The sequence below is a fragment of the Calypte anna genome, chromosome 3, assembly GCF_003957555.1.
Source record: "Calypte anna isolate BGI_N300 chromosome 3, bCalAnn1_v1.p, whole genome shotgun sequence".
Classification (NCBI taxonomy): domain Eukaryota; kingdom Metazoa; phylum Chordata; class Aves; order Apodiformes; family Trochilidae; genus Calypte; species Calypte anna.
The window spans coordinates 23014500-23041407 of record NC_044246.1 but is presented as its reverse complement, the minus strand read 5'-3'; the positions used below and the strand labels follow the sequence as shown (position 1 = coordinate 23041407).

At 39.0% G+C, this 26908-nt stretch overlaps 1 protein-coding gene across 7 annotated transcripts in view; it reads right to left on the bottom strand.

Annotated features, from left to right (window-relative positions):
• RPS6KC1 (ribosomal protein S6 kinase C1) overlaps positions 1-26908 on the bottom strand; it is an 87741-nt gene that overhangs the window by 60341 nt on the left and 492 nt on the right. For 2 of the 7 annotated variants that reach the window (XM_030447065.1, XM_030447066.1), the window contains exons 1-7: positions 26603-26741; positions 21936-21971; positions 17443-17563; positions 11272-11387; positions 9123-9216; positions 4853-4912; positions 3711-4073 (exon numbers count right to left, since the gene is read on the bottom strand). In XM_030447065.1, the coding sequence (XP_030302925.1) occupies positions 3711-4073; positions 4853-4912; positions 9123-9216; positions 11272-11387; positions 17443-17563; positions 21936-21971; positions 26603-26707 (895 nt within the window). In that variant the 5' untranslated portion in view covers positions 26708-26741. Of the gene's footprint in view, positions 1-3710; positions 4074-4852; positions 4913-9122; positions 9217-11271; positions 11388-17442; positions 17564-21935; positions 21972-26602; positions 26786-26908 lie in introns of those variants that run through there. The other 5 variants (XM_030447061.1, XM_030447062.1, XM_030447067.1 and 2 more) reach the window with 5 other exon arrangements.

Below are 26908 nucleotides of genomic sequence, written 5' to 3'. Positions count from 1 at the left end.
AGGACATGATGGCAGCTATTCCCTTTCACTGCATGTGAGGGAGCTCTGGTATAAATGAAACAGGGAGGCACAAGAGGTACAGGTAGTTTAGTGTCAGTCCAAGGGCTCTAGTCCAAGAATTTGTTCTCCTTCTTAACAAACATTTTTAATATTATATGTATGTACAGAGTAGAAATACACCCAAGATGTATAAAGAGCAGAAACCCAGAGTCCAAAGCATACACCAGCCTCTCAGAGAGCAAACAGCATTCATTCCCCAAGTGACACGTGCATTAGGCCTTTTGGCTGGGCTATAAATAGGACATTAAAAGTTTTAGTACTAAAAATCTGTAAGATACTAGCAGAAGAAGAAACATATGCACCTTGCAAAATATAATTAACACTACTGTACTGCTGAAAACATGCACACATAGCTGAAAACAAAGTCAAAATGTACATTTTCTTTGGTGTAAGGATATGCAACACCTGCCTCCTCTATAGTGCCACCAGCTCAGGGAGCCAGAAAACTGGCATGAACGTATCAGATTCACGTGTGCTCTGAATGCCTTTATGGAAGCCCATTACTTCAAACTAAACAACACAAGTATAAACTCACAGTAATAAACTTACTCATATGCAATTTTGATAAGGCAGCCTTAAGAAGTAAGTAGATCTTGCACCAAACCTAAAGGAGCAGCTGGCAACAGATACAACCTTATTTTTCAGATACATCTCACCAACCTACAGAGGCATTTCATTTCTGAGAGAAGTTTCAAACACAGGGAATGGATAATGCTTCTTTTTTCCCCGGTACACTGGCTACATTACTTATTTTTCAGTCAATTTCTATTTTCTTGGCGCCACCACGTGGCAAAAATACGTATTACCGTTTCACATGCAAAAGCCATTTCCATGCCATTCTACAGAGGCCACACATTCTGCAATGGCTGTACGCTGAAAGGCAATGTCACTTCATACGTGTCTAAGTGTATACACTAACAGCGTTTCACTTTCGGAATTACAAAGGTTTATTTACACAAAAATAGGCTGAAAGTAATCAGTGGCAGAAAACCAGAGGTGTTGGGTAAAAACTGCACCACTCTTAGCTTTGAAAGGAGCACATTACTATCCATGTGAAATGTATTCACAGGGGTGTTTAAATAGCTGAAGTGATTAAGTTAAGGTTTTGGGGTTTTAATTGCAACATACAGTTAATATTCATTTATCAGTGCTAAACATACCACCTTCACTAAGTAGTTAGATTTAAAACTTCAATACAAATTCATGGGGTTTCTTGGTTTATTTGTTAGTTTGGTTTTTTTTCTGTCCCCAGTAATCCTGAGAAGGCATGTATTTTTAGGAAGGCATTTAAATAAGCCCTGTCTTTATTAAGAAGGCTTCAGTGCCTCCCTGCCAGCTTACAGAAGCTCCAAAGAGAACAGGACACAAAATGAACTGGATCTACCCAAATCTAGTGTAATGCCCAGCAGACAACGACCATTCATTTGCATTCCACCTTCACAGCATGAAGGGTAACACAGAAAAAGAAGAAAGCAGAGCTGACTACTAGGAAGTATCCTGAGTACATTTATGTTCCCAAGGAATAAAATGGCAGTTAAAAAGCAGCTCATTCCCATTATTCTCTGTCTCATGCTACCCTCTATCAATGCAATGCCAGGGACTGCACAGAAGTTGCAGTTCCACATCTCCTCATTTATCAGCAACACCTCCACCCACACACAAATACACACAGAGGTACCACCACAATATATTTATTAATAATCCCCACTGTACCATCTGAGTAGCATCAGGGAAGCAAGGCAGAACATCACACTTCCCTAAGACTTGAATTTTTCCTAGCTTAAAAAGCACCAGTATGAGTGGGTGAGAAAAGAGGATTAGCAGCCATCTGAGATAGTTGGGTGAATAGCTAATCAACAGCAACAAAGGAAAAGTCCTTGGAGGAAATCCTAGCAAATGTAAGCAAAAAACTCGACTCATTCTAGTTTAACAAGTTAGCACGCATCAATTGAGCAAGTCACCTACAACAGATGCAAGAAAAGCCTTTCACAACTTTAAGGTAATCGTATAACCACAAGCCACAATGTTTAACCACTACCCTAAGTCAAGTATACACGCATAGTTACCACAGCTCAAGTGATGTGCAATAGCCTGACTTGTGTTCATGTCCTAAGAGTTTGAAACTGCTTAACAAATAAAGCTTTTTGAAGTTGAAACTTGAGCTGTCAGTTTAAAACTGCATCATGGCAGCCCTGCAACACAACAAGAAGACAGAAGTGGTTAAGACGAAAGAGGATATTCTTCAGAAGACCATAACTGAATGGCACACAGGTCTACAAAGAATTCTATTAGTAAAGAAAGAATAGCTGGGTTCTCCAACAGAAGGATTTCCAGCACATTCAACATCAAGAATGAAAAGCATTTTGACAACACAGGCAAGGAGAGATAGGATGCTATTGAAAAGTCACAACAAGCAGCAAAGCAGCAACCCTACTGACATCACTGTGACTTGAAAAGGAAGAGCTGGATTTACTTTTGCCGAAAAGTGTAAGACATTTTAAGCAAAGGCTTTGCACATATCTTGGCCCACACCTCTAGTTATCATCAGTAACCTATCCATTATTTTTTGCCAGGTCCCGTTGAAGCAGCTCAGCAGGTAACTTCCATTCCTAGAACTGTTCAGAGGGTCTGGACTGCTGCTGTGCATCATGCTGAGATGCAGCAAAGATTTCTGCTTGTGTGTGCTTCAGTACATTAGCATTTAAGTTCAGATCTGGAGCAGAATAATACATCTGTGCTGTATACCATCAAACAAAGCCACAATTCTAATCTTACTCATTTGATCTGTGTGGGACAGAAGCACAATACACAGACACTGAATTCATTCCAGGAAAGAACAAATCTTTTCCTGTGCTTTATAGTTTTAAGCCATTGTTGGATAAAATGCAAATATATGAGGTTATCACTCTAGATTCTCAAGAGCTAGAGATAGAGCAGGAAAAAATTGTTCCCTGACTGACAAGGTGCAAGGAGATGCTGCAGAAATTTGCATCTCATTGCATATGGTCAGTTAACAGCAGCTTTTGCACACTTAAAGACTAGTACATTGAAGTCTTTAAAAAAAAAAAAATCCTGCTCCCCTCTAGCAGTGCAGGCATGTAAGTTTGTATGCATCCTTTATCTAGGAGAACAGTTTAGTGGAAGACTGAGAACAGCTAGGTGGAAGAATGAAGAGGCTGTGAGCCAAGAATAGTTCTAATCCTGTTGTGATTGGGAAGTTAACCTGACTCTGCTTCTCCCCATGCGTAAAATGGGGATAATTAATCCTCACTAAATGATGTAAATTAAATAATGTTTCAACAGTGCTGCAAGTGTCACATATTAATTAATGTCTAGGTAATAAAAAAGGAAAGAGCAAAAGTGGAGCACCTTGCTACTTACCTGCAAGCCAAAGGTTGTGCCACAATTTTAAAAGAGGAGATATTTGGCACTTGGAAGATGAGACCCTAAATTATCAGTTAGCCCTACAGAGGAAGATTTCTCTCTCTGTCATATGCACAGAAGCTATCAAGCACATGAAAGCAAGGCACACATGATTCTGCATTCCATATCATGTCTTTGCAACACAAGAAGCTGATGTTAACAAAGAAAACACCATAAAGAAATAAACATAACCAAAGGTACAGCGAACAGAATGGGAAGATCCATACCTTGAACACCTTCCAGAAGCAGATCAACCCCCTTTCTATAAAAACTGAAGGCAGCTTCATAATCTTCCTCCTCCTCCTTCTTCAAGGCCAGTTTTATCAACTCGCCTGCTTTCTCCAAATAATCTTGTTTGCCAGGCTTGGGTTTTAGGCTTCCAGTAAACAAACTATAGCTTTCCCTCTCTCCATCAGGTTTGGCCCACTCCTGCTCAGGTGCCAGTGTGCTTTGTACTGGGGGTTCAGAAGTAAGGCAAAGGCCAGCAGCTCTACTGGGAGAACTTTGGTTGGATGCCATTCCATCATCTAACTCAGCAAGAGAGTCTACATCGATTGTCAGAGAGATCAGGTCACTGTCACTGGAGAGGCCTGAAAACAGAAAAACATTTGTTACTCTAGATTTCTCATATACCTTAAGAACCTCCAAAATTCTTTATCCTCTATCTTTATCCTATCCTTCTCAGGCAGCTTTCTGATAATTTATGTGTAGAAATTCCCCACACATAAATCTGTCTTTAATATTCTTTTCAGTACCTATAGAAATATGATTTTTTCTTTTCAATTAGCTACAAACTCTGCAGAGCCACCAGTGTTCATTGTAATACTGGGAATCACACCCAACTAAACACCCAACTTAAACTTCCAAAGCCTACTCAACAAACAAACAAAACTAGCTCTTTCTGTGTGAGTGCCATCAGAAAACTCAATCAGCAGGAGTTAAATTACTGTTGCAAGAAATCCCAACATACTCTTTTAAATCAGAATGATGATGCATCCCAATACAGCAAATTAGAAGTATGAATTAACACAGCATTGTGCAGCACTCTAACTCATACCTGCCGTGTATAGCTTTCTTTCATTGCTAACATGTGGTAAAATTAATTAGCTCACACTGCTTTCACTGAAATTTGAGCAAACACATTTTATTTTACATTTCCCATAAGCCAAAAGTATATATATTTACTGCAAGCTCCCCTTCAGTAACCACACCACAGTAACTTAGCAGGATTATTTGGAAATCAATGTCACAGAATAAATGTGTAAAATATCTTTAAGAACTATCATCCATGAAAAGCATTCACTCATAATTACGACTTTCTAGTAATTTAAAATCCACAAATGTAATGAAAACAACTTCTGGATCTCACCTCCACATTCTGATTGGCTCGTAAGTGTCACATCATCAAGCCCACTTAAGTCTTTTCGAACTGAAAAGGACAAAAATAACAAAAATGTTTCTGACATTCTTTTGTACAGGAGTAAATGTTCCCTTGCCATCAAAATGAAAGGGCATGACCATACTACAGGTACATAATATGAAACTGGTACTTCACCAGCTATCAGAGATACCCAATTGGTAGCACACCCTTCAAATTGTGACAGTGGTACTAGATTTGCCATTTCTTGTTGGCTCCAAGGTTGAAAAACACAACACAAGTGTTTGCTTTGGAAAGGCTAGTTCAAACCCAAGCAATCCAACTCATCTAATTTTAATAGCAGCACCACTTTAAACCTGTGTCTCAATGACCGGCTGATTTAAATCTAAGGCGACTTAAAAGAGAAGAGCCTTCAAAGCTGGGACCTTTCACCAATTTAAAAAAAAAAAAAAACCAAAAAAAACCAGCTTTCAGTCTCAAAAATGTCATTCCAGAAGTCATTCCTGCATGAGACATATGGAGAGAGCCACGCATTTGGCAGTACCACCTGAATATCAAGAAGCAGTTTGTTTTATCACCTTTGGCATGTGTACCCACTGAGGAAATGAAACAGGCAACAAGGTCAGGACATTTAGCTGTTTGTACACAGGGAGAAAGGAAACTCTGAGCTAAAACCTGATGTCTGTTTTCTTCTGTATAATCAACAGACAAAAAATTATACACATTATGAGTTAAAGTGTTATGATTTATCTCTGAAAAGTATGTGGCAGTAGCAAGGTGTTGACTCAAAGACAACTAACGAGCTTTTTTTTATAATTTTGTAACTCTTGAGTTAGTGGGGAAAGTTTACAATTTATGGAAGAGGACCAAGAAAGCACTGTAGCAATATCATTTTTCTAAAGACCAGCAGTTCCTTTAACATGAGACAAAAAAAACATGAAAGAGAAGAGATTATCAGCCATTCTTTGAAAAGCAAGCACAGTGATACTTAGTGACAAGGGACTACCGGAGAGAAAAGGACAGGGTGGACAAAATACAATACTCCTGATCTTTTCAGGAGAGGGACATTAAACAGAGTGTCCATGTGGAGAAGAAAACTGCCTGTGTAGCCCCAAGTTCTGCAAGGAAGAAGACAACCTCATAACCAAGGAGTTGAAGGGAGATTCGTTAATTAGCGTATCAATAATGGGCTGTGTGCCTGCCCAATTTAAGGACAGCAATGTCAAATCTGGGTGCAGAGGGCTGAAAATTCATGAGATTACATTTAGAAGACTCAAGTTTTTTCAGTAAAAAATTACAAGCTAGGGAATGTATAGGTGGACACAGAGCTGACTGATGGACAAAGGGTACAGACAGAAGTAATGGAGAACATGGGGTTTTGTGGGAGGGTGTGCTGGCCACCCAGACTAAATCAATTGGAGCACATCCACACAGCTAATCTCAAATAGACCCAAGTTTCCCTCCCTACAGTCCAAACAAAACCACATTTGCTCCTCTCTTGCAGCCAACTTGACCAGAAGCTATATGAGCACAACTAGCATGGCACAGAGCCTAAGCTAATAAACTTTGCTCAGGGTCAGGTTTAGAGCCCAGGTCTGGCACCAAACAACCACAGTCACAGGGCTTCAAATCAGCCCAAGGGGTACAAAGAGCCTGAACTACATATTTTTGGGAAGATAATATAAACATGGTAAAAGAGAAGGAGGAGGGGAGAGGAAGGGGGAATGAGAGGGGATAGATGAGCTTCCTGTTGAATTTCTCTAAACGAATTTGGCAATTGGTATAGAAAAAGTCTTGGAGAGGAAGTTGGACATTTGAATATAATCCCATGTACCCTGAGAGGAAGACAGTGACAGTCTGTCAGGAATATTAGGTGAGTTTAATAATGCTGAAACTGAACACCAGTTTGTCTCTGCCTTGTGCAATTTCACCAGGTATAGGAGGAGGAAAAACAGCTTCCAAAAATGGGTGGAACGGGTCCTGGCTTCTTGAAAAACTGGCTCCTATGAAACAAATGACCAAACTGCTTTTACAAGATATTTATCTTGGAACAAAAACATTTCTATCATCAATTTGCATCTTCCACCATTAATATGGTTAATCTTCTGCAAAATGAACTCGGAAAAGAACAGTGAGAAAAATATAACCCACCTTTATAAGCAGATTCCAGCACCTGTTAGGGAATGGATTTGCTGCTTCTCAGCACAACTTGAAGGAGCAGCCCCACATGGAGGCCTCTGAATGCTCATCAAAACTAACACAGTGAACTAGTCACAGTTACCCAGGATAATCAGACTGGGAAAAATTAGATGCAGGCAGGATGCCCTGAGGAGAGGCAGGGAGAGGACTCAGACTTGAATATTGCCACTGCCATCTAGAGGCCCTAAAGACAGATGTTTCCTTCTCTCCTTAGTCTCCCCCCCCAAAGAAAAAATCGGTTTCCAACATAAGAAAACATGAGCTGGAAGACAGATAGGTTGTTTACAAATGCAATTCCACAAAAGTTATACTCGACATCTGGAAATCCTGTGCTCACAGTTCCTGCAAGTATTCCCTAAAAGCATTCCAGCCAATTCAAAAGAAGGGTATCAAATTCTTTTTCTACTTTACAGCATTTTTTCATTTCAATGTTTTGACTCACATGAAGGGAAGTGTTTTTCTTCTAAAACTGAAGCCCTTCTGAATAAAGAATAGAAACATTCACATTAAGCACTTTTTTGTTTATAAGGCACAATGGAAAAGGGGTGCATTGTCAGAACATGCAATGTTAAATTTCACAAAAATAGTGCCCTTTAAAACTAGTCACCAGTATTTATGTTACCTACCCTCTGTAATTAAACAGCTCTGCACCCTTCCCTCCACAGAATGAAATACTGTGCAGGCATTTGTTGACTAATATCACAGAAGATACTGCAAAATAAACTGCAAAACTCACTGCACGTGTATAATGTATTATATAAATACGCAGAAACTCATTGCCATTGAGAGATCCCAGTGGCAAGTCATACCACCTCCAACAAAAATAAACACAGCACTATTAGAAAACACAAGCAGTGCTTCTATGCCAGAAAGAGACCAGAGAAAATCATGCAGTGAAGAAAAAAAAAAAACCTCTCAAACAATCTTAGTAAGTGTTTGTATAATAACGTGGATTTATGTGGAGTATAAAACAGTTCCATAGAAAAATCTGAAGGGTTGGAAAATAACTTCTTAGAAATCAAAAGCACCCAAGCATAAATCAGGAAAAAAAAAAAACCTATCTAAAAGATTGCATGATAGCTGGCAGATTATACACAGAGATAGTTAAACTACCTTAGCCTCCAGAAGTAGGCAAGAAGCCCTAGAACAGTATTTACTTGGGCTGACTGACCATACCTTCCAGACATGGTATAATTTAGTGCAAGTGAAGCAAAAATTACTCTCCATGTGCTATCCACACCAACCACATGTGTATTTTACACTGTGCTAAGGAAAATAAATCCTAGGAAAACAGACACTCCCTCCATTAGCACAAACAAAACATCAGACAATTAAGGGAGAGATCGTAGTTTGTAACTGAATATAGCCCACTGGCTCTAACACACAACATCTCAGACTTACAAGAATAGGGAGCTCTTATCAGAAAAAAAAAAATGCTGGCAGTTTTTGTAAGATACTTAACACAAGCTGCTTACCACCCCAAACCCTGCAGTAGGCTCTAATATTCACCACTCCCATATGTTTGCTCCAGAAGACATAAATAAACTTTTAAAATACAATACCAACTCCCTTCTGGATTTTAGCAAGCTCTGAATGCGTGGTCACACACAGCGCATGAAGAGCTGAATAAGAACACTCTGAAACTAATGAGGCAGTTCAAATCTTAAAACTATTTTTCATGCTCTAAACAAATCCAGAGAGTCATCATATCTACTGAACAACCTCAATATGGCTTTAAATGTCTCTGCAAACTTTTATACCTTGGGCCATGATTAGAAGTGAACAGTACACGCTGCCCAACCTTTTAGAAGCCAGCAGAACTATGTACGTTTAAACCAGAGGGTTTCAGTTACCTAACACCAAAAGCAGTAGAGCCCCAGGACTTCTAAAATGGACTAGAAAAACTCCCAGAAAACTTCCTGTTCATAGCCCAGTCCCAGTATTTCTGACACAACACAAACTGAAACTGGGAGCCAATGCTCTGACAAATACAGCACTTGCAGTCTTCATGCTGCTCTGAAACAGACCACATAGTAACGTAACACAAATGAAGAGATCAAACCTTCAGAGCTGCAGTCAGACAGGTTGTCAGTAAGAGACTCACACAGAGGCTCAACAGGACCAATCAGTTCAGACCCATCATGTACCTCTCCACCCTAAAAAGAAAGAAGGAAAGGAATTATTTAGCTGCTGCTCTTACGGAAAGTCCCACTGATGTAGCAGTGAAGGTAAAAATTTAAATTTCCTAACCAATGAATGTTCCTTTACTTTCAAGTTAATGCATTTAAATTAAACTATATAAGCCTGAAAAATTAAACAAAGGCTTTTGAATAGGCCATGTTTGGTTGCCACGAACTGCCTTGGTTTCTAAAACACTGACTCACTGCAGCTTTTGCAGTAACAAGAGTCCTGAACCACACAGGCTGCAGCAGGTCTGTCTGCAAACCCCAGAGAGAGAAGAGAAATGCTCCTGCTCTCACGTGGTACATTGTCTGTACCTTTCAACCGGGTTCCCAAGCTCAGCAGATCCCTCACACAGGAGAGTTTGTCTATCAGAATAATGCCCAGCTCATGACCCCATTACCTTGAGTTCAGTCTTAGTCAAGACTGAACAAACATGGAAGATAAGGCCAGGACTAGCACGTAAGAATATTATTCCCTCCCAAGCCTGGAAGGAATCAGAAGTAAATGAAGTAGCAATAGGAACAATTAATCATATGAGAAACCACCTAAATGTTTTATTGTGGTTTGTTTTGTTTTGTTTTGTTTATTTCTGTTCCACACCTCAGGTGCACACTTCCCAGGAAACTTTCTTTGCAACTGCACCAGTTCTAAGGTAGTGATACAAATGTGCATCAGTATCTGCCATGAACTAGCCCAGTGCATCTTCACACTAGCCAACTCATTTTTGTGGAGTCAATAATACACAGATATACACAGCACTCCCTTATGTTCTCTCTGTGACTTCTATTGCTCAAGTCTATCCCTCCATGGCTGTTTTCACAAAAATCTAAAAAGGAACAAAAGTGCACATGGGCAAAGCTGAAAGACACTGGCTGAGTTGGTGACTGATGAAAACCTAAGGCTTTCTTACAGAAAAACATGACACAGCATCAACTAACAAATTAGCCTAAATCATTACATTTGCATAACTCCCCTTGTAGATCTACTTGCTCCTATAAAAATTAATGCCTTTCTAGATTGATTCATTGACCTACAAAGCCAGAAAAAGTCCACTGGAAGGCTAAAACTAATACTTCCGTCAAGCAAAGGAGAGGAAAAGAGTTCTGAATATCCTGAAACACAGAACAGAAGTTCATCTAAAGAACTGAAAAAGTGTAAATGCAAATAAACTGAAAAGTAAAATATTCTAACTCAGTCTCCCATTCATTGCTACAATCAATGCTTAAAGAAAATTATCTTAAGTATTTTAAAGGGCTCACATTAACTGCATCATAAAAGCATAAGGTTTTGTGCTTCACCGCAATCTTGCTTTTGCACTTGTGTTATTTAAATATTCTTAACACATTCATACACTTGAGTCCCATTTTAGCCAGATGAGCATTTCCTTAATTCAAGGGAGTTACCATCATGTTTTGCATGTAAATTTATGTGCTTGCAGTATGCTGAATTCTAAGCTACAGAAAATAAAGATGCTTGAGGGAACTAATGAAAACAAATTCCTTCAGATGTCATGAAGAGGAAGTCTGGATCAACATATTGTCCTGAACTATGTTTTGGAGAGCAGTGCTCACAACAGAGTACATGAAGCACATTTGACCAGCTATATGCCCAATCTATTGTGACAGACTTGATTCCATAACAGGCCAGAAGAAAACAATCTACACAGTCCCTCTTCCTTTGGATTGACACTATAACGTCTACATAAATACAGAAACCGTGATAATATTTTAATTACTTCCCTGCTAAACACCTGGATATAAGCATTACAGGTTTTGCTCATCAGTCAATAAATAAAAATTAAAAATCCTTTTACCTAAACTTCCTGTAAAGCTTTCCACCATGTAGAGGTGTAGCATGGGGTGTTTTTAAAGCCCCATTTCTAGAGTGAATAGAAAACTCCGAAGTCACCACACAAAGTGTATTAGGTCAGCTCACTGTCACACCATGGTTTATAATGTAAAGCAGAACCAGCACTATGCCTTATTCATATCGGTAAGAAGCAAATACTTCTGCAAGTAATAACAAACCTTAAAAAAGTCTTCAAGCTGTTTGCTGTTGTAGAGAGCAGGGATATTAGCAGAAAACTGCAACAGATCTTCCGCACATTGCCTTCTTTCTTCAATCACAGTTTCATCAAATCGCCCTGGAAAAGACACACGGATTGACAGTTTTAGAAATAACTACAAGTTTATTCTGCAAGAATAACCACCACAATAAAAAAAATTTTAAAAATATTTAAAAAATTAAAAAAAAAATAAAAAACCAACCAAGACTAAAGTAATCTTCTGGAGACAACATCCTGAGCCTGTGAAAGTCATTCCAATGCTTCAGGAGAACACAGGAAATCTATTCTCAATTGTCCTGTCTTCTGCAATCCACCCAGATGATGAAAGCTGGCAGCTACTACAAGAATCCTTCACCCCCTCATCGGAAGAATATGTGAGGCAACACTCTTGATTAGCCAAAAGACACAAATGGATGCCCAGTGTTATCTAGCAATAAAGGATAAACACACAATTTGACAATATGCCAGTCAGTGTCAGCCTTGATTATGGCCCAAATCCTGTAAGGAGGTGAGCATTCTTCACATATTCTCAAGAACAACACACACAATGTGAGCAGACAGTAAATGAAGTCTTACTAAAAGTCCCCAAATAGACAGTCAGTTCCAAGGTGTCATTTATGGAGGAGACAGTGTAGGGGAGATGGTGAAGCCCTGCAGTCAGGCACTGAAGCTTTCCTCTGAAGTCGCTTCACACAGACAGGGTTACATCTCCTCTTGGATTCAAGAGGTAAGCAGAGCTGGGAAGCAGCTCATTTACCAAAATATAAGATCCTTCCCTCTTCCCTGTCCAGCTCCCAAGGCATTTCTGTTAAAAACAACCCCACAGTTCACCTGAGATACTTGCTTCTCATAAGAAAGAACCCTTGGCTTGCTACCTTAAATTCACATCCTTCACAATTGCACACAACTTATTTTAGCTTTTCATATCAACATCACTTTGTTGTTGAAACAGTTACAACTTTACAAAAGAAAAAGGGCAGAGGTTAACAGTAATAATTGGAGGAGAATGGAACCGATATTGCAACAGCTATACAGAGGGAAAAAAAGGACTGGGAAGACAAGTTCAAGAAACAGTATTGCTATAGCAGCATGACCAGAAAAATAAGAACCACCTGTGACAGCTCTGTGCCATTAACCTTTGAAGAGGACAAAAGAACACTGAATAGAGAAGCAAAATTCATTTATACTCAGAACAAGCAAAAAAATAATCCCAGAAGAAATTATCAAAGCAGGGTTCTTTCCAGAAATTCTTCAGGTAAATAGCTCCTGCCCGTGTGGTACCAGAAAAAAGAAAATAAAACTAGAAAGCCACACACATACTTACAAGATCACAAACAAAGCTTTTAGGGGTTATTTTTTCCATGAAAGGAAAGGAAAGACATAGTTGGGCTAATTTTCAGCTGTATCAGTTGTGTGACTTGCTCACCCTGCCCTTTCAGCTGCACAAACTAGCAGCCATACAAAAGAGTGAGCAACAAGCAGGCAGAAAGAAGGCACAGGCAATGCTACCACATTGAGTCATATCACTGAAATCAGGCTCTATCAAACTGCTCATCAAACTTTCTGTCTTCAGAGCAACAAAACTGGTGGTTCATTAGGGCTTTTGCTTCATTCCACGCAAAATAGGACAACATGAAAAAACAACTTCCCTCAGTAAGTCACAGCAGCATGGCCAGTTAAATGAATCTACAAAATAAGGTGAACACTGTTAAAATGCAATGGATAATCCATCGTGAAGAAGTAAGCTCCTAACAAGGCCAGAAATCGGTAACTTTCACAATAAGGTAATTCTATAGATATTCTATAAGATATTTTTCCCAGTTTCACTGGAATCTTTCCCCATTCTACTTCATCAGCAAACAAAATAAAAACTCGTGTTCCTCATCCACATTTTCTCAGTACTTCCACTGGACACCAGATAGGATATTTCAGGGACCAGCACTGCTAGGCTGACCACAGATCATCCAGGCAGCTGCAAACCTCACAGGTACCAACTGAGCCTGCCTGGCACCATGGCACTTGCTCTCTTCATACTCAGCCACCATTTCACAGACTTTGCAGAAATACCATATAGATCTACCTCCCCTCTCAAATTTATTTGGTATTAGCCACAGGAGTAAGAGGTTGGACTTTCCAAAAGAACGATTTTATAAGCCTGACTTTCCTAGGAATCTGAGCTAAAAAAATAAAAGTTTGAACAGAGCCATTGAAACATATGTCACTGTCACATTTTCCAACTCATCAACATCATGATATATAGTGTGAGAACAACCACTTATAGAACTAGAGGACCTTGGGGGAAAGAAGTAGTCAGTTGTCCACAGATTTATCTGGCATCTTGCTGGCAGTTCCATTACCAGGCAGCTCTGCATAACTCCTTCCTCTCTCCTTTTTTTCCTATTTTTAAGCAACCTTGCATTGCTCAACACTTTCATCATCCCTTCTCAATCAGATCTTCAAGGTGCTGACTTTACAAACATTTCTCTAAGAAAGTCTTCCTGAATCTAAATTACTGTTATTTCCACTATTCTTTACATCTCTCAGACATGTGAAAACTTCATTATAGGGATCATGTCTTTCCAGGGTTGTGGGAAATCTCAACAACAATCTTAGTACATAACAAGTGCATTAGCACAGTTCTGCTTTTCCTCCAGCAATAATCCATTCAAAATTCCTTAAGATATATGGAAACCAAATGTAAATTCCTGTAAAGAGAATCTACAATTAATTTTCTGTAGCAGAGATGAACAACAAAACACCTAGTAAGGTTTGTGTTCTCACAAGGTTCTAACTGTACACGACACATCATTCTTAAATAGGCTACTTCATTTGGTATATTCAAATGAAAAAAAAAAAATCATTATCTGAGCTTTATAATATGAACCATCTTTCTGACTTGCTGTTGGCAGGTTACCAATATCTGGGGGTTTTTTGTTTCCCTTCGTCAGGAGCAAGAGTATTTTTTACACTACAGTGCATTTCTGCAGTTGTTAGGTACAAGAAATGCTGAGTATAAATTTACCAGTATGTTTATAAAATGCCACATAGAGCCAACATACAGCAATACTTAAGGTGTCCAATAAAAAAAGTAGTTTGAAAACACTGAAGGAACTACATCAATGCAATTTAGGGGAGGAGAGCACTCACTTCCCAGAAACAGGTATCGTAAATGCTGAGTAAGAATACATGTACTTGCACGACATAATTATCAAAAACTGTGGTGTAAAACATGCAATGCAGTTGAGTTCTTCAGTTGTGGGAAGTCTTTGGTTGCATGCAATATGGATGCACCCATTAATTTTTAAAAACATCTCATTTTCAAACACATCTCATCTCACCATGTCCTGAAATTCTGAATGTTGACCTTGAGATTCTGCTCAGCCTTAATACCTGTGTTACAAGTAAGTTCAACTGTCAGAACCACAAATGCTCATTTTGATGTCATTTCAAATAAAATTAAAAATTAAAAAAAAAAAGGCAACAAGATGCCAGCAACTACCAGCAATTCTAATTAGTAACTACTTAAAAAGTTGCAACAGGTGGAATATTGCCACAGGGAAGAAACACTGCAGAAATGCTTCATAAAAGCAGCTTGAAAACAAAACAAAAAAATCTTAGTAAAGATGGGCCTTGCAGCTCACCATTAACTGAATAGGACTGAAAAATGTTTGTGAAAACTAAAATTGCATTTTTACTCTAGTACAAAAAATACTAGGACTGATCTTAAGATAAATGCTTTAAATTAAAATACACAGCAGCTAATATATGCAGAAATGAGATGGAACAAAGTAAAAAGACCGTAATAAATCCAAAGCACCTTAGACACTGAAAACCCTGCCCAAAAACAACGTAGACATTGAAAATTGTGCCAAAAATCACATCAAAAAACGAAGCAAGTGGTATATTCATGCCAAAAAAAAAAAAAAAAAAAGCCAAACACAGTTTGGGAGCTTAAAAAAACATTAAAATGCACACAGTAGATGCATGCCAAGAAACTACCAAACATAATGCACACACAAGAAAATGCCAAATAACATAGTCATGCCCTAGGAACCAAGACCACATCTAAAAATTCTCCAAATCCACATGAGAAACCTTGCCAAAAAAAAAGAAAGCACGTGGAAAATGCCAAACAAATTGGACACTAAATACCATGTGAAGTCCATACAAAAAATTCTAACTGGATGCTTAGGGAAAAAAAAAAATCAACAAACCACACAACACAAAGAGAACTTGTAAAGTCCATAGAAGAGCCTTAGAAACCTCAGAAAAACCTCACAAACCAAAAAACCCAACAGAAATGCCCAAGATACCAAAAAGCCTGCAAAAAAGAGACACCATAAATAGTACATCACAGATTCATGTCAAAAAGCACCAGACATTGGATGCTTAAAAACCTGTAAAAATGCCCAATAATTGTATGTGGGTAGACACATGCAAAAAATACAAATATGTTGGACAGGTTAAAAAAAGGCTTAATCTGACTGAAAATCACATGGCATATCCACGGAAAAAGGCTTCTTAAGAAATGCTGGACAGCAGATAAAAATAAAAAAATAATAATTTAAATAAATACATAAATAAATAAATAAAACCACCACACCATGGCAATGGTTTAGGAATCAAAAGCCCCATCAAAAAAAGCACACCACAAAGCACCAAACATATTTTGGACTGTCAGCAATGCTATAGCCCTAGAAACACTCAAAAAATAAGTGGTAGATGCATGACAAATAAAAGGCCAAACATGCTGGACACTCAAAACCCCACAGAAAACTGTGTGGCATTAAGTATACAAAAAAATACGGAAGAAATGCTGGGCAGCCATGCCTTATGAACCAAAAGACACAAGAAAAAGATGCCCAAAATCCACATCAGAAACCTTGCTTAAAAAAAATATATATATATATATGCATGCAAAAGAAAACCCAAACACCACACTGAGTGCTGATGAAAAAAAATATAAAAAAAGGCTGGATGCTTTAAAAAAATAATGCACTAAAACAACTGGTAAAGTCCATAAAAATGCCTTAGTAACCCCAAAAGCACTTTAGAAACCAAAAAGCTCACCCCACAACCAAACAAATGAAAAGTGCATGGTAGAAGCATGCAAAGAAATGCCAAAAACTTTTTTGCCACCTAAAAAAACAACATAAAAATGTTTGGATAAAAGACTCAAACATACATGGTTGATGCACTCTACAAAAACCCATTCTGGACAACATTCTGCTATCAATATCTTAGAAACATTCAAAAAACACAAGGTAGATGCATGCAAAAAAAGATGCCAAACATCCTAGACACATTAAAATATGCTGAAAAATGCTTCTGCCCCCTGGGTATTCTGTGATACATATATGTAAACCTAAAAAAGAGCAACAGTTTGTGCTGTATAGGGAGAAAACAAGCAAAGTAACTAAAAAAAAACCAAACAAAAAAACACAAACAAACAAACCCACCACTAAAATAAACACAAGACACAGCTACAAAATCTATTTGGAATCATGCCACTTCAACACATGTCCACCTTTAGCTCATTCATGATGAAATATACATCAGGATTAAGGTAACACCTTTGGCTTAGAGATAATTACTTTCTGCTATGTATTTCTCATATAGGGACATAATCCTCTTATGGGTTGTTTTGGTGAAACCGTTAACTGCTACATGTAAAGCTGATCTCAAAAGCCCAGCTAGATAAAGCTGCACATTACAATCAAATTCATAAAATAAAAAATTAATTTTGGTAACAACCATTTGATACTTTACTATAACTCATCACTAAAAATCAAAGGCAGCTCATATATGAAAATCTTTATTCATTGCTCAAGTGCTGTTCACAAAGCTAATATAGACTTTATACTCCTGAAAACAGGGAACGTAAGTTGCAAAGATACAGAATATATACATCAATAAATGAGCTATTATCTCTAACATGGAAGCAAGGATATAAGTATTCCAGTTAAAAAAATACAAACATAAAGCTATGAAACCAGCACACTTACAAATAAGACAACAAACCAAAAAGTTGAGTAGGAGAAGCACACAGTTCCATGCAGCTGCAGAACAAGATGTATTTACAGATATTGCATCATCAAAGAATTTCAGCAAGTCAGGAAGAAATTATACTTACCAAATACTATCGCTTTGGCAAAAGGTGGAAAGAGTTCTGTATGTCTGCATAGGTTTTTATGGATTTGCCAGAGATCTTTGTGAAGTTTCTTAAAGTCACTGTATCTCTTCCAAACAACTATCTGAAGCAGAGAAATGGGAGAGGAGAGAAATATTAGTGAGAGACATTTTCTGCATTACAACACATCACAAATACATTTTTTAAGCAAATCAGACCAGTACCTTCAACAAAAATATTTAACAAAAATATACAATCTGAACTGCAAACTATAACAACTATAATAAAATGGGCACTATCTGTCCCCAAACCCCATTTTGGCTAACAAGACCACATTGCATAGGAAAAAAATACAAAGTAAAAGCTGAAAGAAGAAAACAAGAGGGCAAGGGCAGGACTGTTTTAGCCATACTGCAATCCAGATCTACTCAAGGAATCAGTAAGAGAGGAAAAAATGCAGAATAGCACTGTGGCACTATCTACCCCTCACCAGCATGCTGAGCTTGGCATGGCTGCAGGTATGGGGAAGAGACACAACAGCAAAAGAGAAAATGAGGGAAGACAAATCAATAAGGGGTTCTTCAGGACAGCACATTAGGCATCTAGGACCACAAACTATCTTGTAATTTGTTTTTATAAAATGCTGATCAGATGGAACACCGCATTTTAAATGTTTTATTACTAAATAACCCTGAATAAAAATTGTTCCTTTTATAATCCAGACAAAATCTCCAACTTCAAGAACTCAAAGACAGTACTGCTTCATTACATCAGCTTTTCCTAATGCATCTTTTCCAGAAATAAGTGGTCAGCTGCCAGCCAGGTTTCTCCCAGCCAGGCAACTACTTTCTCTTTCTTTCCATCCCTTTCTTTCTACTCTTTCTATTCAAGGAAGGAAGAGAATCCAGTCGGAAGATCAGGCCAGAGAAAGAACTGATTAACAAAATTTACACTTGACTACTAACAGGTTTGCTATCAGCATTAAAAAAAAATTAACAAAGACATTTTATATCTTGGCCTTACTTTTGGTCAGACTCACTAAGCCACATAATAAACTTCAATGGTAATTAGAAGTGATTTAAGTACAATGAGATAAAAAGAGAGACTGCCACGCATTCAGCAGTGGATTGTGGTATTCCACCACTCAAATGTCTCCATTAGCTTAATACATCTAACCACAATTTAAAAGATTCCAAATATTTATAGCTTATTTAACAGGCTGCCTGCTTATAAGTGATCATAATTTAAAAACTACTTTTTTCAAGAAAACCAGATTAAGCAAAAGGTTCAGTTTTAGAGGATTTTTTCGTTGTTACTTTGTTGTTTGGAGGGGTTTTGGTTGGTTGTGTTTTTCTTAGGCACTAAGGTCAGAGGCCTTCTGAATTTCAGCAGATGCAAGTCCTACCTACAGAACAATGCAGATATAAGGTAACAGGACATTAAAAATAGATGTGCAAAGCTTTAGTATGGTAACACTTATAAACTGAGCTACACTGAAACTAGCAGTCCTGATGAAGCCCCACCTATTATGCACGTATTTCCAGGACTCAATTACAACTCGTACTTGGTGGAGTTCAACAGACAAAGGAAGGAACATCAGGATCTCTCAAGGCCAACCAGTCATTTTGCTATCAGAAACAATAGTTTTTCAATGCTGTACTTCCATCTAATCCAATATCCAGAGAGTGGATGATTAGCCCCTTCTTTGAGCAGTGTGCATATAGAAAATAGAATTGCTTAAGACTGTGAAGTCTCGAAACATTAAGTTACTGTATTGCCAGTATTTGGAGACAACCTTAAAAGATACCAGAAAATAAGAGCATAAGACCCCATACAAAAGAAAAGAAAAAAAAAATTTTTTTTTACTGCTTCAAGTGATCTCTCAATAGACATGAGGAAAAACAAATTGTAAGTACTTTGCATAGCAAAAGTCATCCCTAAAACCTTTCACAAGCTCACGTAAATCATGTCTTTGCATGCATGCAGGTCAGCAAAACCAGCAAAGTTCCCACTGCAACATACTCATTAAAGAGCAGACTCTGTGGAAGGACACATCATATTTTAAGGCCCAACAAAGCACAGCAAGTATATAATAAAACATACATTAGATTAGATTAGATTTGCAATAAGATGCTTGCTATGGCTAGAGCCAGTAGATCTCTACTAACTCATGCAACTTATCTGTTCTACAGTAGACTCTTTCTCCTCCATGAATGAGTAAGAGAAAAAAAAAAAACCACAAGACTACCCACATTAGACTTGCTTCAGATGCTACATGGTCACCATTAGTCCTCAGAAACAAGGAACTTAAACCTATGTCTACCAGCCTCTCTGTCTGTTAACTTCTCTACACACAACTTAGTGTTAATTTGTTTCATCCTTTTGAGATGGAAGCTCTTACAAGCTTTTCATCCTTTCTGTCCCAGCAGCAGCAGCTGGGATTATCTTTAAGTGTATTTGGCTGAAATGGGAGAGATGCTGTATTAAAGGCTTTTATACCAAAGCACAGTTAGAAGAGGTGACAGAAAACTGGCAGGTAGAGTTGGGGTCACAGCACACAGCCTCATGTGCAGATGTAATGTGTGTATTAAAACCACAGCAAAGATATTCAAAGACACTTCTAAATGAGCATGCAGGAACAGCTAAATAGTCCTGTATGGGTGCAGGAAGGGGGTTGCATGAGAAAGATCATGAAGCCACAAGGTGGCTGTGTGTGCACAAAATCTTGTCTACTGAATTTCTAACTGAGCATTCCAGGAAACTGAGGTAATTTTATTTGCAGTAGAAAAAGATTAAGAGCATATTATTTTTCTTTCAAAAGCTGCCTGCAATTGTTTCTTTTTTTTTTTTTAATCACAGAAGCCTGTATGACAGAAAAGGTCCCAACGTATGCAGTTTTCTGACTACTGGTCACCCTTTATGGCAACTACCATCTAGGAGTTTCTTTTTAATCACTAGGTACTTACTGATGATTGCTTGTAACAGAATCACACCACACCTAACATGCTATCACATGCAAAATAATTAATTTGATGTAATGAATGGTAGAAAAGGGCAATCATCAACAAGTTAACAGCATCTTTTCTTATTTTCTAGAGTATGTGGAGCCCTACAGCTACAGATCAAAGCAATGACCAAAGCAATGACTAAAAGATATGGTTTTGCTATTGCCTCAAAACTATTTAGGATATATTCATGCAATACTCTATCTGAAAGACACTTACAATATGTTTTTTCTGATGAATGGTTCATCAACAGCTGCTATAAAGTGTTTTTCCCACAAATGAAGGTTAAGGTAATAGCAGAATGTGCTCATGGATAGGTTCTCAGGAGTCTCCCTGGAAAAGGTGAACATCAAGCTACAAACTACAGTAATGCAGTTCTAAAAGTAGATCCATGATCATCTCTGATTCTGAGAGGCTACTTTAATCTTCTAGAGATTAAAAAAATGCAAAAAACATGAATGTTCATGTTTGTCTGATTCTTGGGATTTCAAAGAAGGATGCAACCAAGGGGTGTTAGGTCTATTAGCCAATTCTCACCTCTGCCAAGCCACTAACCAGTAACTCATATTTGATCACACAGGGATGCAAAGCATTCATTTATGGGCTCTTCTTTCATCAACTGTTCAGGTTCTCCTCAACTGTTCTAAAAGACTGAACCAGGAACTGAACATACTCATATGTTACAAAATGTTTGAAAAGCCATAAGCTTCTGAAGGAACATTTTGCATGTACACAGTATAACAGTATTAATGTTAAAGAAAAAAAAAAAACCACACAAAACAAGAACACCAAAAACACCACAACAGCCCACACAGGCGTGTGTATATTTTTTGTCTCAATGAAATGGTTCCTGACAGTCTTTTGAGATACTAAAGAGGCACAAGAATATAACAGATCCTTAATTGGGGCCTTTATGGAAAAGACAAAGAGTAAACAATTTTAGAGTTTTATCAAAGTATATGACTGGGAAATATTAAAGGATCCTCAGAGAGATAGGCATAATATATTACTTGCAGTCTAATCTCTCTCAGCTACTCCCTCCATTTTCCCTCTTCACTAATAGACAATAATGATGTAGGCTTTTCAGTGAAGTACTGGTTAAAGAGGAAAAGAGTACCTACAGCTGAGACCTAAGACTTGGATTGTGGACTGATCTCTAATTTTACCAGTAGGAGTTAAGTAACCATCAATTTGCCAATTCCAGCCCTGACAAAAGAGCTTGCAAAGTTATCAAAGCAGTTTTGTCATCAAAAGACACTTTACTCCCTAAGACTTTGTTTCAAGTCACAATTCATCACTGAGGGGTGAACTGCAACGTGTAACACTAGCTCCTGTTTTCAGCTATGAAAGCTAAAGACACATGGAAACACACAAAAAACTGTTTGCTCAATTACAATGACAAAACTCACTGAAATTGCTAAATTACATCAAAGATGCTTCAAAAGGTGTAATGTGGTACACAAAGACATTTGCACAAGTTTAAACCGTTACCTCCTGGACATCCTCTGGATTTTTTCTTGAAACAATCTGGAAAGCAAAACAAACAAACAAAAAAACATATAAGCACTTAGATTTTCAGTTTGGAAGTTAAAAAGAGTAACATGCAATAATTTGTTGCTGAAGAGAAAAATACATGGAAAAAATCAAACATTTGCTGTTCCTCTGCATTCAGAGATGTTTCCATTTAATTTTTGGTAAGCCTAACACCAAAATACACCACCATGAGGTATTTTAACATCAGAGTCAGTTGCTGCGATTGGAAATAAATACACACTTTCTAGGTAAAATGGCACAGATCTCACAAAACAATGCTCAATAGAACACATCCTCCTTTATCTTTCCAGTCTCTTCCTGTTATTGTGTATTAGAACCAAATTGCTCCAAATAAGCAGAGCCAAGTAAGCCTACTTGGCTTAATATAAACTGTTCACAACTTCACCATGAATGCCTGGCTTTGCATTTAGTAAGATGCTATTCCCACTTTAGTTAGAGTCATCAGCATGCAGATATGTCTGACTCCATACTTGGATATTTGTTTCTCCTTAAACGCTCTTTGCCTAATTATAAATTACTTTGTGCTAAAGAGAACTGCAATGAAAGTGAGGCTTGGCTAAACACCATAAAGAAGCTTGTATTTTGTCAGGATTGTTTTCTTTACATAAATATCGATCAAAAAACCCTTTGCAATCCAAGTTTTGTATTGGACTTACAAGCAGCACTGAGAGCATATCCACACAAATAAACAAATCAAAGACATCTTTAATTCGTAACTTCAATTACCTTGTGGAAGTCAGTATATCCTTCATTATAACTCAGCCAAAGCTGTTTAACAAAATGATTACCCTATTGTTATCTAAAGCAAAACAGGGCATGCTCAATATAAACTGAGCCCATCCACACACTGACACACCCTAGAATAATTAATGCTGTGAGTAGGTGATGCGTGCTACTTGCACCCCAGAGACTAAAACACCATCCTGCTGCACTAAAAGCACCACGCAGCTGCTGCTCTAAGATGGATGTCACTGAATCAACACTTTCCTCTTGTTAAGTGACAATAACATACTCCCCGTGCTCTCCACAAACTGGCTCTCCAAGAATTCTTGCCAAAGCCTCCCAAATTTCTTAATATCAGTTTACTACACAGACCAGCCACTATAATATTTAACACATTTTGGAGGAGAAAGGACAGAAAAGCATTATCTTCCCTAGCAACCTCCAAAAAGACCTAAAACATTTTCCTTCACAAGCCTAATTTCTTTCTCTCACCTTGGATGTCAAAGTCCTCTTCTTCCAGCATAGTCAAAATTGATAAAAACTTCCTCAACTTCTCAATCTTAAGTAACCTAACATTTGGCAACATTATCAAATTTTAACCTTGCCAGCTCTTACTCCTTCATTCACCACCAGGCAGTTCATATGTACAATTTGTGAAATATTCCTAACCTTCCTAATTTTTTTAATAGCTGGCATACTTGATGTAAGGAGCTTGCAGAGCTGGAGGAAGAAGAGATCATAGGCATATCTACAAATCACAGAACACCAAAGGGCACACACCAACTGCTTTGCTTTGCAGTTTACCTTTAGTTAAAGCCTTGCAAAAGTCTTGGCAGCCAGGTAAGTTACCAGATGGGCAGAAGGAGACCCAAAGAGATGAGTAATTACCCAGCCAGTTAGTAAGAATCTGGAATAAAACCCAGAGGCTCTGTTTCACACTTGTTCTAACATTACCTTGCCTTCTATACCTACCAGCCTGACAACTTTAAGTCAGTTTGTAGCAATTTATGTGTTCTCCTACTCTGTTTTTTCATATTTTTTTATGAAACTCAACCTCAGAAGTCTGGCCCTTCAATCCAAGCTATAATCAACCTAGAGACTTAGCAAAGATGAATTAATCTTCCAAATTTTCAGTGCACACTTTTAATTTTCCAACAGGGACCGATGCAGTCACCTTCTTCTGCAAATGTGTAATGCAAGCAACTTTAATTTATTTTTAAATATATCACTAGGACATCCACCAATGAGCTGCATTAGGCAAATAAAATCAGAGAAAACAGAGACCTACAAGGATCCTCACCATTGAACAAAGTATTTCAGACTATCTTGCCCCTGGATGGACCTGCAGACACCCAATATAACTTGTTGGAATTTTACTTATCATTAATAATTGCAATCTTCTAAATTGTCTGAACTTTCATTAGTGGCCTATATTCTCAGATACCATTAAAGAATACTTCTAGCATTGAAATGTGCTGATATCTCTTTCTGTTCTTTAGCCTTTGGAAATGGCTATAAAAAGCCAATATTCATTTGATCTTGTCTGCATTTACAATTATTGCAGTTTACAAGTAAATCACATATTTACTCTGTGGTATACAAATTAAACCTTTAAGAAAAAGCTGCAATAAGCATAGAGCACCTCAGCACTCAGAAGAAATTGTATAGGTTGTTGTGCCTTTGGGTCAGATGTTTAGGACACACTAGAAAAGTGTTTTCTCGCTCATGATTATTAATCTACCATTTTACTGGAATGGCAGATTCCTTTAACTTAACTTCACCTCATAAACGATTGAACCACTGAAAGGAACCAGAGATCTCCACTAGCACATTCTGAGTACCCTGGACCTCAGTCAGAAGGATATTAAATGCAATGGGAAAATCCACCTCACTTTTTTTTTCTAGCAGTTCCCTCAAGTTGCTGAGCATCAGTTCTGCAAATACTGCTGTATTCTGCAACATCAACTGTGCAGCCAGATCATGACAGGAACAGGAAGGAGAAATAGGGGGAGAGAAAATGGGAAGGTAACAAATACTCTACTTAAACCATTTCATTCAGCATCTAACTTCCCAAATTCTCATTTCAAGTATTACGTAACATTAAGAGATAGAGGCCTACTAAAACAGAAGTTACTTATATGTCTACATTCATGAATCCAAAGCATCCTTTACTTCATAAAGGAGAAGTATTTATTCACTTTGAGTTTTCATGAATCAAAACACCCTGAAGAGATAGGGATCTTGAGCTAGCTGAGTTTCATCTGGACAGCTCACAACCTGATCTGATGCTTGCCCTGTACTAAATCCCACACAGGCAGCACACTGCCTGATCCTGCAACACCTCTTGCTTGGAGAAACACCAACATACCTACAATTTATGGGGCAGGGAGAAAGAGTAACATTCCTCACTAGTTAGCCACAACTTGCTTTTGAACAGTTCTGCAAAAACAGTAATATCACAGTGTATTTTAACTAGCTTTAGCCAGTAAGAACATCAGAGTAAAATAGGCAAAAGTCTTGGCCCGTTCTTATTACTTCCTACTGCAGACACAATTTTTTAAAACACACACACCTGGCCCATCATGAGCTACTGCCAAAAGATTTGGTGGCACTGTTTTTCTCCTTTCCTCTACCTAAAAAACAGGCTTTTGAATTAAAACATCAAAGGGAAAAGCAACTTTTTTTTTCTTGCTCTTTACAAACATTACATTTTATTAGACCATAAAGAATGTTTTAAACATTTCCAGTTTGTGTTCAGTGGACTCATATACATACATTTGACAAAAAAAAGGATTAAAAAAAATAAGACTGCATTGCCAGTGCACACAGAGCAATCATACTTGAACAACCTGGTCACTATAATATGTATACACATACAGAACACTATAGTCCCTATGAATTAAGGGAAGGGAGCATATAAACATGCATTGGTATCCCACACAGAACATCTATAGCTGCTATAACTACAAGTCTAGAGGTAATTCAAATAAACTCTGTCCCTCTGTAGCACTTTTTGATGCTCTCAATAGCTCCCACCATACCTCTGATCTGCATTCCCATTGCTCTTGCACCTGTCTGCATGTATTTACTTACTCTCTCTCCCTCTTTCCCTTGAACAGGAAAGTGGAGGAAAAAAAGAAAGTACTGAACTTCCCTTTTGGGAACAGAAGGCACTTTCAGCAAAAGTAGCACCAAGCCAGCTCTCCCAATACCCAGTTATCTACTTTAGCTCTCCTTCTCCTGCTAAGCCTCTCTTACTCACCCAGATCCCCTCCTGCCCCAGCAGAGTTGCACCCTAGACACAGGCAGCCCTTGAGGAAGGGGCTGTCCAAATATTCAATTCCAACAGCTCTGTGCTTCCAGCATATAGGGCATGGTGTCCCTATATATTGTGCTCTCTCATTTTACCTACAGGAAGACGGGAATTCAACTGTAGCCTATCCAAGAGATTTTATTTTTTTTCTGGGGGGATGGTGGAAGAAGGACAAACAGATTTGGTTTAAGCTATTCTCTATCCTCCGACAAACAGCAAAGAAACTGACAGTTAACTGCAGGTCGCGTTTGAGGCCGTGACAGCGTCAGGCGAAGCTCCCCGTGTGCAGGAGGGGGCCGGGGCTCCGCTCAGGAGAGGCCGCCTTGTCCCTGCTCTCCCTCCCTCCCTCCCTGCCGTGTCCCTGAGGGGAGCTTCCACGCCGCGACCGGCCTGATCAGCCCAGGACACGCCAAGATTCCCACCGACAGCCCCGCCACGGGCTCTACTCAGGACACAGCACTGGCTTTACAGACCAGACCCCAGTCCTGCCGGCCGCGGGGACCCCAGTAAGGGAGGGGCCGGACAGCCGGCACGGCGAAGGCCGAGGCCCGGCCGGGCGCTGACTCACCCGCGCCGTCACCTTGTAGACGGTGTGTCCGCGGGGGTGTCGCCGCGGCTCCGTCACCGTGTAGAAGCGAGCCAGGTCCCCGCTGCGCTCCCGCGGGCTCAGCATCCTGCCCCCGCCCCGCCGCCCCAAACACACCGCCGCGCCGGGCCCCGACCCAGGCGGAAGCGGCGCCCGCGAACGCCCCGCCCTGCCCGGGCGGTGCCGGGGGCTGTCCCGCCCGCCGCCGGGAGCTCCGGGCGCCGCAGCCGCCGCCGGGGAGGCGATGGGCGGCCCCCGGCCTGGCTGGGCACCATCCCTCCCGCTCTG